Source organism: Lepidochelys kempii, chromosome 4 (assembly GCF_965140285.1).
Source record: "Lepidochelys kempii isolate rLepKem1 chromosome 4, rLepKem1.hap1, whole genome shotgun sequence".
NCBI lineage: Eukaryota > Metazoa > Chordata > Testudines > Cheloniidae > Lepidochelys > Lepidochelys kempii.
In genome coordinates, this window is record NC_136383.1 from 68960916 (window position 1) to 68973916 (window position 13001).

General features: G+C 39.8%; 1 protein-coding gene across 16 annotated transcripts in view; it reads right to left on the reverse strand.

The window, feature by feature from the left end:
- NEK1 (NIMA related kinase 1) overlaps nucleotides 1-13001 on the reverse strand; it is a 189371-nt gene that overhangs the window by 33844 nt on the left and 142526 nt on the right. For all 16 annotated transcript variants that reach the window (XM_078852507.1, XM_073341591.1, XM_073341592.1 and 13 more), the window contains 4 exons: nucleotides 12428-12554; nucleotides 10980-11083; nucleotides 7844-8061; nucleotides 83-237 (listed from right to left, as the gene is read on the reverse strand). In XM_078852507.1, coding sequence (XP_078708633.1) covers nucleotides 83-237; nucleotides 7844-8061; nucleotides 10980-11083; nucleotides 12428-12554 — 604 coding nt within the window. The remainder of the gene's footprint in view (nucleotides 1-82; nucleotides 238-7843; nucleotides 8062-10979; nucleotides 11084-12427; nucleotides 12555-13001) is intronic.

A 13001-nucleotide genomic window follows, 5' to 3' on the forward strand; every position in this document is an offset into this window, starting at 1 on the left:
CTAGTGTATTTCAGTTAAATTAAGAGGCCTTTATTATCTCTATTTTTTTTTTTGCAAGAGTTGATAAATAAATTATGCTTACATGTCTTCAGAATCAGAATGCCCTTCTTTGACATGCTCATCTTCCATATCCTCTATTTCAAGATTGTCTTGATGTTGTACATCTGCTACAATGGGAACGTCAACTAGTGTTCTGTACAACTTGGAAAGATCTGGGAGTGAACATGTTCTTAACATCTGAAAAGGTCACAAAAAACTTCAGATTAGGATATTCAGTAACAAACAAGAAACAGAACTGGAAATTAAAGATCAAATCAAAGTAGGAATACCTATTTAAAATATTATATAAAAAAATCTCTACACAATTAGCAAACTAAGTATGGAACACATGAGACTGCATGTTTTGCCTTTCCACTAAAATGGGAAAATGTTCCTTTTACTTTAAGTGTTGAGGGGGTCTGAGAAACTCAGAACACATGTAAACTGATTTATATTCTTTTTACATAAGAGACTGTTCATTCTCTTGCTAGTTATCTTTTTAAAAAATAAGAACTTTACGGAGATAAAAACGAATTACATCGGACAAATGATATATACATATATATTAGTTCAAGAACAGACATTTCCTAAAAGTCATCATCAGATCACTACCATCTTAAACCACCTCTACAAAACAAATCTCAATTAACTTATTAAAATCACCTTCTATAATTAAAATTGAAATAATTTTTTAAATGTCAGTTTATTTTGCACTATTTATAGTGTTTGTTTAAGCTGAGAGATGAAAAGGAAATGAACACAAGTCAATTCAGTTTTTTTCATAGTACATTTCAAGTCAGTTTCATTTACAAGTTCTCATCCACAGCAGTGTTCTGGAATGTTAGTGGTAAACAAAGAATATTTATTTGTTTTAAAAACAAAACAAAACACCCTCTGATTCTACCTCAACAGAAATTTTTAAAAAAATAGAACAAAGTAATTGTTTGCTCTGTGCTCAAACAAGGATACGGTTCTGATCATTAGGATTCTAGAAACCATACTGTACATTATACACATTCTTGGTGAAAAACAACACTAAGACCTGGCCTACACTTTGAAGTTTACCAGAAAAACAGCATCTCTGAGCTTTGAAATATATTAACACAATTTTGAATCCTCCTGACAAAACCCTGAACTTTTGCTGGTGAAGTTAAACCAGTTCCCCAAGGGACTTAAGTACTGTTCTATCAGCACAATGCCAGTGTGAATGCTGAAGTAGACAGCAGTACAGTACTCTAGCAACAAGCCCACAATTTAACTGTTTCCACAGAAGCAACCACTCTGATCAAAGAACTCTGCTGCCCTGGAGTCATAATGACCAGAAGCATATGCCCTTGTAGGCCTGAAAGCTGTTCAACACTTCCCACACCCCTTACCCACAATATTAAACCAGCCTTGGGTGAAACTTGGAGTTCACCACTACAATTGAAAAAAGGAATGTTCTGCAGCTAATAAAGCACCCTCCCCCCCACCTCAGGAATGTTCCTAACAAGAGTTATAACCACCGAGGCTGGGAAATTAGGGAGGATACAGAAAGACTCAACAAATGGTAAAATAAGCTCTGACCAGCGTTTTATGCTGACCATCTGGACAAATAGAGACGGTCACAACTAAGTTACAATTTGGGCATGAAAGATAAAATGTAAATAACTTGGGCAGGAAGGAGGACACATAGGTGCCAGGGCATAATTGGTGTAAAAAAAAAAAAAAAAAATACGTTATTGAGGAGCATGGGATAATGTGATAGGTTTAAGTAGCAGAGAGACCTGTGGCACCTTATAGACTAACAGACGTACTGGAGCAAAAGCTTTCGCAGGTGAATACCCGCTTCTTCAGCACAGGACTCTTTGCCGCTTTTTACAGATCCAGATTAACATGGCTACCCCTCTGATACGTGATAGGTTTAATAAATTTGAAGGAGGGAGCTAGTTTTACCTATATAATGTAAATGAAAAACAAAAGCTTTTTGGGAACCATTTCCCAATTGCAGTGCAACATCAAGCTGCTAGAACTCCGACCCCCTCTGCACGACTGTGCCGTGCAGAGGCATCGCCGGGAACCCCCAGATGAATGAATCTTGACTGGCCATCAGGTGAAATTTGTCTGTATATTGGGAGTGGTGAGCATAAGAGAATTGCTTGGTATATGTATTCTGTGTGTGTTGCTAATAAATAGATGTTTAGAGCACAACTGTGTAAGGCTCTTCCGCTGTGAAAAGGTTCCACGGACCCGTAGAGCCCTGAGCCCCGAGGGAAAGGGCAGGTGCTTAAATTGACCAGTTTTCTTCCTGAACGCTGTGGGTAAGGATAGGTGCCTTATACCCTGAGCCCTCAAAAATGAAAGGGTGGGGGTGCCTAAATTGATTGGGTCACGCCTTGAGCCCTCGGTATGATATAGGCAGGGTGCATTAAATTGAGCAGGTAACACCCTATCATTTAAAATTCCCATTGTATTTGGAAACACTTTTTCTGCTACCTCATCTTTGCAAGTATGTAAGCATGGCTCTGGTTAAACTCCAACTAAAGCGTGAGTGACTACCAGGTCCAGGAAAGAGGTCCTAGATTTCCTCAGTCTCTAGGGAGAAGCAGTTGTGCAGGCACAGCTGCAGAATTCCCACAGGAATAAAGAGGTACATGCTGATATTACAAAGGAGACACGGAAGCTAGGTGCAACAGGGACAAGTTTCAATGCCAGGAAAATGGGAAGGAGCTACAGCAGGCTTACCAGGACACAAAGGAGAGCAACAAAAAGTCTGGCATTGCTCCCAAGAGTTGCTGTTATTATGTGGAGCTCAATGCCATCCTATTATTGACAGACACTCATGAGCTCCAGAGGAAGGCACCTCAGAACTGCAGAATAAAAAGGAGCTCACTGAGGAGAGGGACATGGATGATGCAGGGGGGACATGGACAGTATGCAGCCAACGGAGAGCCAGACGCTCTGACACCCAGAGAGCAAACTAATCATGGAGTAAGAGGACTCAGGAAGGCAACATTTATTATTCCCATTTATGCGGCTCTTTAAAAACAAGCCATCCAACCAATGAACCACTTTCTCAAGACCACCATACATTTCACCACCCCCTCAAATGGTAGCTGACTGCATGCAGGCAGGTAACAAAGGAATTATATTTTAAAGTAACCAGTTTATTTTAAGAGCATGAACTGGCAGTACTGGGCAAAACCAACAGAATGAAAATGGGCGGGCGGGGGAGGAGAGAAACCAAAAAGCATTCCCAAATAAATACCTTTGCAAATAGCCCTGATGATCTTGAAATACATTCCTTCACAGGCAATGTAACCAAATAAAATTAAACACACTGCAAACAGGAGAAAAAAATTCCAGCAATTGTAAGCTACACACAAACCAATACCTGAGCATTCAAAGTACATATTGGGACAATGCCTACCTGCTTACAAATAAAATAGAATACATACAATTAAAACAGAAAATAGTACTTGCAAGCAAACCAATAATTGGGATTTCAGACTACATGATTTTGCAAAACATACATTGTAACTGACTGGTTTAAAAATCCAAAACACATGATTTGCACGCTGTGGAAAGAGACAAAAACAGTGTGTGGTTAGCTCAGAGGGGACTTGGTTTGGCCAACATACCCAGCAATCAAAACCCTCCACTACTTGCAAGGTTGTTGGTTTATTTTGGCCTGTGCAGCTTTTTGGTCCTCTTGGGCAATCTCACTGAAGATTTCAAGAAAGTTTTAATTGATCTTTTCCCCAGACATTTCTAGGCACAGCAGCCTTGTTTCTCCAGCCAAGGTAGAACACTTTCCCACTCTCCAAGGATCCCTGGAGGGAGAGAGGCCATCACTGTGAAGAAGCCAACAGCATACAGTCCAGGCAACTGTAAGACTTCTTGAATGGCTGCCTTTGCTGGACTTTTGGCAGCTTCATGAGCTATGTATCTGGCAGGATCACCACTGCCGGTGGAAAAAATGTCCCTGCTTCCAGTTTGTCATGAAGTACTGTTGTGATATTTTGGGGAACCTGTCTGTGTAATTTGTGGATTCTGGGTGAGATTATGAATTCTCTGTATGTTTCTTCATCAGGCTGCCAACTTCATTTGAATGTGCAGCTCTTTGCCTTTTCTGTTATCTTTTTAGCTCCATGTTGAGCTGACATTCTGAAGGATATGCATTGCAATTGTAGCCATGTTGGTCCCAGGATATTAGAGAGACAAGGTGGGTGAGGTAATATCTTTTATTGGACCAGTTTCTGTTGGTGAAAAAATTTTCAAGCCACAAAGTTCTTCTTCAGGTCTGGGAAAGGTACTCCAAGCGTCACAGCTAAATGCAAGGTGGAACAGATTGCTAACTACAGTACTTATGCTAAACACATATTCTAAGGGACCATTTGAGACAATGAACAACTCTCAAATATCCACCCCAAACACTTTGCCAAACTCATCCATTTCATCCCCAAAACAATTTTACATTCAAACAAACATTTTGTCCAAACCATAAAAATTGCCATGGGTGCTAGGATGGGTCCCCAATATGCCAATCTCTTTATGGACCACCTTGGAAAAGAATTTCTGAACAAACGAACCACAAAACCAATGACATACCAAAGACACGATATTTTCCTACTCTGGACAGACTGAGTAAATGCCTTCATAGAGTTCCACCACATCTTCAACAATCACCAGCTATCCATTAAACTCTCTCTGGAACACTCCCAAACTAGCACAAACTTCCTGGACAACACCATCAGCTTCAATAATGGAATCCTACAGACAACCATATGCAAGAAACCCACAGATCACCACATCTACCTTCACAGATCCAGTAACCACCCCATATCCTCCCAAGAAATCAGTTATCTACAGCCAGGCACTCAGATACCACAGAATATGCTCTGAGGAGAACCTCCGGGATATATACCTTAACTTACTCAAAACCACCTTCGCCAAACAAGAAGACTCCACCAGAAAAGTAGACTGCATCATGGAACAGGCCACCCAAATACCGCAAAAGAACCAGCTTCCATAAAGAAATAAAACCCTCTCCAATCACAGACCCCCTAGTTGACACCTACCACCCCACACTGGAACCCATATGGAGTACCAAACAAACAACTATAAGACATACTCAACTCCATCCTGAAATAAATGTTTCCTGAACCCCCACTACTGGCCTTCAAACAACTCCCCTGCCCCCAACCGAAGCAAGCTCCCCACAGACCAACTCAAAGATGCACCAGACCCTGACAGAAAAACAGACGCAAAACCTGCAGCCATATCTCCACTGCTACAATGACCAACACCCCCCGTAACACACCTTTCAAAATCCATGGATCCTACTCATGCCTATCACAACATGTGGTATACCTCATCCAGTGCCCTAAATGTCTCAACTATGTGGGTGAAACCAGACAATCACTAAGCTCTTGAATGAACTCACAGAAGAAAACGATAAAAGACAAAAGACACCCTATCACCTGTGGGCGAACACTTTCCACAAAGCAATCACTCTATATCTGGACCTATCAGTACTCCTCCTCAAAGGAAACTGGAACAACACTTTCAGAAGATGAGCCTGGGAGCTGAAATTCATAACTCTGCTAGACACCAAAAATCATTGACTGAACAGACACACTGGATTTAGGGTTTATTACAACAATCTGCAACCCACTAACCCCCTCTTTTTCCCTATGACCGCAGAGGTGTTAACAGGACACTCTACCTTGAATGGTCCCTTAGAATATGTGATAACTACTTATGCTAAACAATCTGTTCCACCTTGCATTTAGCTGTGATGCTCTAAATATCTTTCCCAGATCTGAAGAAGAGCTCTCTGTGGCTCAAAAGCTTGTCTCTCTCGCCAACAAAAGTTGGGTGGGTCTAATAAAAAAAATATTACCTCACCCATCTCGTCATTCCAAAGGGCAGTGATGTAGCGCTGACAATAGAGGATCATTAAATCAGGACCTCCTCAATTCAAATAAAAACATCCTAGACCACAGGCTGGCTCCCACCCACAACCACCATTTGTCAGTGAAGAGGTTACCCTGTAAGGGTTTGATCACCTGAGGAAGCTGATCAAGGAGTCACCTAACTGAGGGGACTGGAAGATATGAAAGAACAGGGGCTGTTCCACTTAGGGATCTTTGACCATTTTTCACCAGCTCAAGCTCAGGGAAACTGCTGCAGGAGCCTGATGAGGCAGGGGAGAACTCTACCTACCTGAACTCAGATGGCTCCCCCATAGAAAAGATAAGCTACAGTGAGGGACATATATTCAGGGTTTTTTTGTTTTCTAAATGATACGTATTTTCTTGTGCTTTCTCTCAATAAAAAGCAATGGTGTTTTAGAATCCTATATATGGATATGCGCACATGTGTGTGTTATGTGCTAAACCTACCTCAGGCCCCTGAAGAGTTAACCTATGAATCCAGGATGCCTATAAGGGTGAAATTCTGCAAAGGGGTGTCTAAAAAGGATGCAAAAAGTATGGGGAAGTCAGCACTGGGTCCAGGGGCTAGGTGTTTGGACCATGAAACCTCAGCTCTCAGGAGGGGTATGTGTGAAGGAACTGCTAAGACTGTTACCACCACCAGGAGTGGAACCTTTGGAGGGGTTGGTCAGAGTGACAGCTGGAGAGTGGATTTCAAGAGAGGGCAATCTGGGAATTGTAACAGGGCAGTCACAGGGAACTGGGAGTCAGAGGGCCAGACAGAAGGTCTGGCTAGATTTACCTGAGAAGTGGGCTAACTAAAGAGAAGTTAGACCTCTGAGGAGGGAACCTGAAGAGAGCTCAGCTTGGTGTCCCTATCCCCAGACACTTCCCACAAAGGCAGATCATGGTGGGCTTTGGAGGGGAGATACTCTTAAGAGAAGGTGAAGGATTCCTGAAGTCATCCCAGTAACTCAACAAGATTTGGTACTGAGAGGTGACATCAGACAAGTCATGGCACACTATGTATGTATATTTGTAAATAAATTAAAAGCTCAAGATAGACCTACACAGACAGGGTAAGATGAGCAGTTTGTGAATATAAAATTATTTTTAATGCTTCCAGTTCCATGTTATATTATTTGTTCTTACTTAATAAATAAAGATAATTTATTTTCACAAAATCTAAGGCTCAGCCTGATATGTTGTATTAATACGAAACTGATTTCTCACTATTAACAGCAATCTAAGGTTACAAGCTTCCAGAGAATGATTGCCACCTACTTCTCCACTGCCGGCGCAGCTCTTGTTTTGGTGCGTCTGCCCTGCAGGGCTGGGAGCTGTTTACCAAGTTCACCCAAGAACCTGGCCTTCCACAACCAAATGTTCTGCAGCCACTACTGGTCATCCCCAGTTTGCACCGTGATTCGATCCCACCACTCAGTGCTCGTTTCACAGGGCCACAACCACTGAACCACCATGTACACCTGGAAAGTAATACCTGCAGCTTCTGCGAGTGACATAGGTGAGAGACTGAAAATCCAGTGTGAAGAAGCAGATTTTGGGATGGACAAGAGGGCATTTGAACATTAACTCCCACAATTCCCTGAGAAAATTACACTGAAGAAATTTCCCAAAAGGTGGTGCACTGGCCAATGGTGTGGGGGACACTAGAATGCACTGTACTACAACCAGCTGATGTAACCTGGTGCTGTGAGGACAGACTGCACCAGCTATGGCAGCCAAATATGAATGCTCTCTTCTCAAATAGCTATGTCTGTAGCTATATACTGGCAAAACTTTTCCCAGTAAAACTTTCTAGTGTAGACAAGCTCTGGAAAAGATAAGATTGATTTTAATAAAAGGTAACATTACTGTGTACTCGCCTTTGGATTGTTTGCATCAAACAGGCCAGTAGAGAGCCCAATCAATAATGAACTTTTGCCTTTACTTTTTGCTGGTGATACAGAGCGTGAACGAGGTGGAAAAGGCTCTTCCAGTGAAGACTGAGCTGACAGAACTGGTGAGGCTGCTGGTACGGCTTGTGGCTGTGCCACCTTCTGGAAAAAGGGTTCAGGTTGCATAGAGTCACTGAGACAAGTGTCTGGGGTGGAGAGAGAAATGTTACAAATCCATGTAGACAAAAATTCCAAACCCCTAAGCAAATGGCAACAAAGGTTGAATTAGGATAGTCCAATTATATCATAAAGAGAGGCATATCAACTAATCTCTATAGATTCACTTGCTTTAATATATTGTTTTATTTGTTTTAATATAAATGGTCAAAAATGTTTATGCTAGGAAATTCAATTCAGGTTCCTCCCCTCCTTTATTTACCAAGGCCTCTAAAAAAATAGATGCAAAATATTACAAAGTTGCAGTATGAATATTTTTATTAATCAATATTCAGCTTTTGAAACTTGTGTGTAAGTTGTCAACTACTACTTTGTATATGGCCAACATATACTCTGCTGTCATATTTTTACTTGGTTTCACACTGTTTAACTGTATCTTACAAAACTAAGGTGGTTCATTTTCATTAGTGTAAGGTACATTTGTGCAGGGTATATTGCTTGTAGTTTATTACAGAGAAGCTCCCATAAGGAATTACTGCAAGAAAGTTTTGACTAGCCACATTTCATTTGTAAATTACTATATAAAATCTTGTACATTATGTTAAAAACCTATAGCACAAAAAGTCAAATATATATAGTCTGATGAAATTTAGAAATGTAATTAGTTGACAGAGTATTTTCTCACAATACAAATCTTAATATAGAAACAATCATGTAAAATACTGTACATGTTCTGAAGTATTCATTTTATGTCAGGGATACTGAATCATCCCTAAAATGTGTCGATCGTGGGAACATATTTGTTTAATAATATTAACTGTTGCAGCACAGTCCAGTCATTCTGATATAGTTTTATTTCTACTTTGTCCTGTTTTAGTCTTGCATGCAATATATTGTAGGACAAATACCCATTATGGGAAATTTGGAACTAGTATTAAAAATACAGTATTTTGTATGTATGTGCGCACCATATAAATTGGAGCCCTAAATTTCATAGGAGCAAAAAATTTCTTTAAAGCTTCCTCTATCCTGGATCTACAAAGGTTTTTTATTTATTATTAATTATTATTATTATTACTATTTATTATTTTATAGTGGTTTAAGTGTACTTGTGCTTCACAGAAGACACTAAAAAGACAGGCCAATTCCCTGAGCAGCTTACTAGATGAAGAAATACAAGCAAAATATTTCCAAATCTACTTGCTCTACCTCCACTAAAAAAGACCCTAAATACTTTTTGGGTTTGTTGTTTGTTTTTTTGAAAAATGCAACAGAAACCTCCACTTCCCCTAAGAGTTTACCAGTTTCTGCTGAAATAACCCAGGACAGAGGATTCTGCTTTCAGCAGAATGCTAAAGCACAGTGGAAGAAGATACATACACACCACCTTAACACTAGAAATCCAGATCTAGACAGTCATGCTCCAAGAATGGATGGCATTAGCCATGTAGGGGATGGCTTAAGAGCATCCAAGTGATGCACTGGATAGCCTCCAGTAATGTAACTTGTGAAGCCTTGTCTGCACATTCAACATGTTCTCCCTGATGGATGCCCTGGAGCAGGAAACTGATATAAGTATAGAGTGCCCAAAATCCCCCTGTAGTACTGCTGCCTCTGCACAGCTCCACCTCAGATCAGCATGGATGAACTGAGTGCACAAGGTCAAACTTCATTTGATGGAGGGAAAGAAACAAAGAAGCAACTCGGACATAAGGGAAGACAAATTAACTCTGTAATTCTCAAAAGGCCCAATCCTCAGTCTTAATCCTTGCTTATGCTAAACTCCCACTGAAGTCAATGGAAGTTGACTCCTAAATTTGTGAGATTTTTAACAGAGCATATTAGAAATAAGCCCATGGCTGTAAAGAAGCTCTATATCACTGCAGACCTCTGAATTGCATAATACCCTTTGTGTATCTTTCAGCCAAGGGATAGGTTTCTATGCATCAATCAGGCACTGCAGTTTCCCCTCAACATTTTTCAAAATGGGAACAACTGCTTCAGATAAAGGTCTTAAAGTGATCATCTTCTCTGTGGCTACTCTTTTGTTTGCTTATATGAAAAAATATTAGGAAAATTAAGAAGAGCAGGTATAAAAACCTGCTTTAATGCTACAGGCATAGCTGATTGTTAACATTCCCCTTTCACCCACCCATTTATTTCTTCCTCTTTGTTTGGATTTAGTCTTTACATTTCATGATACTGAATATCCCGTAGTTGTCTATACATCCCTCCTGCACCAATTTCTTTAAGTCACTATGCAGTTGAAGTCTTTTGTCCTGTTTATTTGCTACTCTTCCAATTTTGGTGTCATCCGCAAAATTGATTTACAGCAACACCACCACCTAACAAAAGACGACCTGCAGCAAATCCCAAGGAGAAAGAAAGGTGCTTGAGATTTTCAAACTAGTTGGACAAAGGCAATGCAAACCCCAAGAGAGTCCTGGACTGCATTACAGTTAACAGGGCTGTCATTCTCATAGACGGACAGCCACTTCAACATGAAAGAAAGTCCGTGGATCACCCGGAAGTACTCCATAGACCACCGGTGAACCCTTGTAGAAGAAATTCTTCTAGCAACTACAGAGAAGGAAGGTTATAATCAGCTAGCAATACTTGAAATTATTAGTAGTTATCCAAGCTAGAGAGAAATATATATTTCTAACTTCAGGTTAACAGTGCTTTTACTAATACCTAATGTACAGTGATCAAATCACTGAAAAGAAAAACGGCACTTTTTTGGGAAGAAAAAGTTTGATTGGGAAGTCCAAGATTTGGGTTTCTTAATCTATCAGCAAAATGCCTTTACGAACTTTCTAGAACTACAGAGTGAAAGTGGCAATAGGACAGAACAGATTTGCCTTTTGTAGTTAAAAGGTAATACCCATAAACTGTCTAACCAAGGCAACTATTTAAAAAAAAAAAAAAAAGGAGTCTGCTCACTGACCAGCAGAAACTTCATTACGCGGTTGCACATTCTGCGGCATTTCCTTCTCCAAAGCTGCTTCTTCACCACCACCATCTTTCTGACAGGCAGTATCTTCCAGGGGCCTGCAATTTAAAATCACTATTAATGCAATTCATCTACAGAGAATGTCAGCCAGCCATCAAGGGTAGGTCTACACAGGGCAGGGTGGATAAAAATCAATTTTTTTAATTTAAATTCGATTTTTTTGATAAAATGCTTTTTGAGGAAAAAACCAATCTAAAGATACTTTTAATGAAGATACATGATAGCTCAAAGATCTCTCATCATGGAATAGGGATTATAAATTCTAATTCTATAGTATGAGACAATATATTCATGTAATGTTTAAGAAGAGTTTTGTAAATGAGTTCCAATAGTTCATGGATTAGGGACCCAATCGTATGGTGTTCCAGGGGCTTCTGTATAGATTGTTTAGGTTAATCTTTCTATCTACCCAATGGGACTCAGTGCTCAGCCTAGAAGATACCATCAGAGATGCTTAGTTTTGCAGTTCTCGAACAGTCGAGTTGTGTCTCCAGAGATAACATGCTTGTTAACAGCAAAAACATTTTTAAACGAATAAATAAAATAAATAAATAGAGGTGAGAAATAGTTAAATAAAACAATTTAAATGTCTGTCTGGTGATGTTTTCCTCCTAATACAGCATGGAAAGAAAACTCTCCAAATATTAATGATTAACCTGTTGAACTGGAGATCCTTCACCTCCCAATGACTTCATAAATTGCTGCTTCAATTACCTTTGGTAAATGAAATAACCAAACAATCATTCATTGTCTGATATAGCTGTAAAACTAATCTGAAAAGTTTTCAAAATAAATCACTTAAAAAAAGTATATAGTGTGTGCCTTCTAAAAATGGAACCTATATCTATCTCTGAGTTGTGAAGAATATGTATTAAGGTTATAACCACCAACAAGAATGCACTTTTATGTAGAAATCCATGATTAAATTGATTCTTCCTGACTAGTGATTTAAATCACTGATTTAAATCCAATCCATTCTGACACAGGGACAAAAGCCCCATGACATGACAGCAGCTTAGCCAGATCAGCTGATTCGGGCTCACATGCTAAAAATTGCTTGTGAATGTTCGAGCTCCGGCTCTGGAACCCTCCACCCTCACAAGCTCCCAGAGCATAGACTCCAGCCCAAGCCCAAATGTCCACACAGCAATTTTTGAGCCCCAGAGCCAGAGTCAGCTGATCCAGGCCAGCGATGGGTTTTTTTATCCAAGAGTAGATATACCCCACGTTAACAAGACAATTAGAAGCATCAGAGCTAAAGCCAAGTAGAACATTTTAATTCAGTGACATATCTAAAGTACTAGTCTGTCAAAAGCTAGCTATTGTTTCGAATGGCTGTACAGACAGTGCCCAAGAAAAAAAAAGTGAAAATTGTTACTTACTCATTCTCCGTTATTGTTTCCCTTTCTTTAACCCACACATCATGAACAGTGATGAGAAGTTGGTCACTTTTGCACTTTTTATTTTTTTCAGTTTCTTCCAACATTTCTGCTTCCAAATCATCCAGCTCTAAAGTAAATAAAAGAAAGATCACAACTACAGAGTATCACAGTCAGATGCTCAAATGAAAAAAAAAAACACCTCACAAAAGTGTTTCTTGTCTGAAAAGGTTACATTTACATTCTTGGAGGTTCAGTGACTTTAGGACTTTAACAGAAGGCACTTTTGCAGACCCAAAAGGCACTGCTTTCTAGTAGGTTCCCAAAGCGCAGCAGTGCCAGGGTGCCCAACCCACAATTGGGAATATGGAGAGGCCACCTCCAAGGAAAACTCAGCATTTCCTTAATTCTATCCCCAGTATCTCAATGTAACATCGTCTACAAGTTTTTGGCATTTAATATACTAGAACTGTAATATGACATACTAACGTATTAGTATACATCAAAGTTCTGGCAATTTTTTATTTAAAAAAGTAACAAATCAATTACATTATTTTTAATTCCCTACTGATTAAGA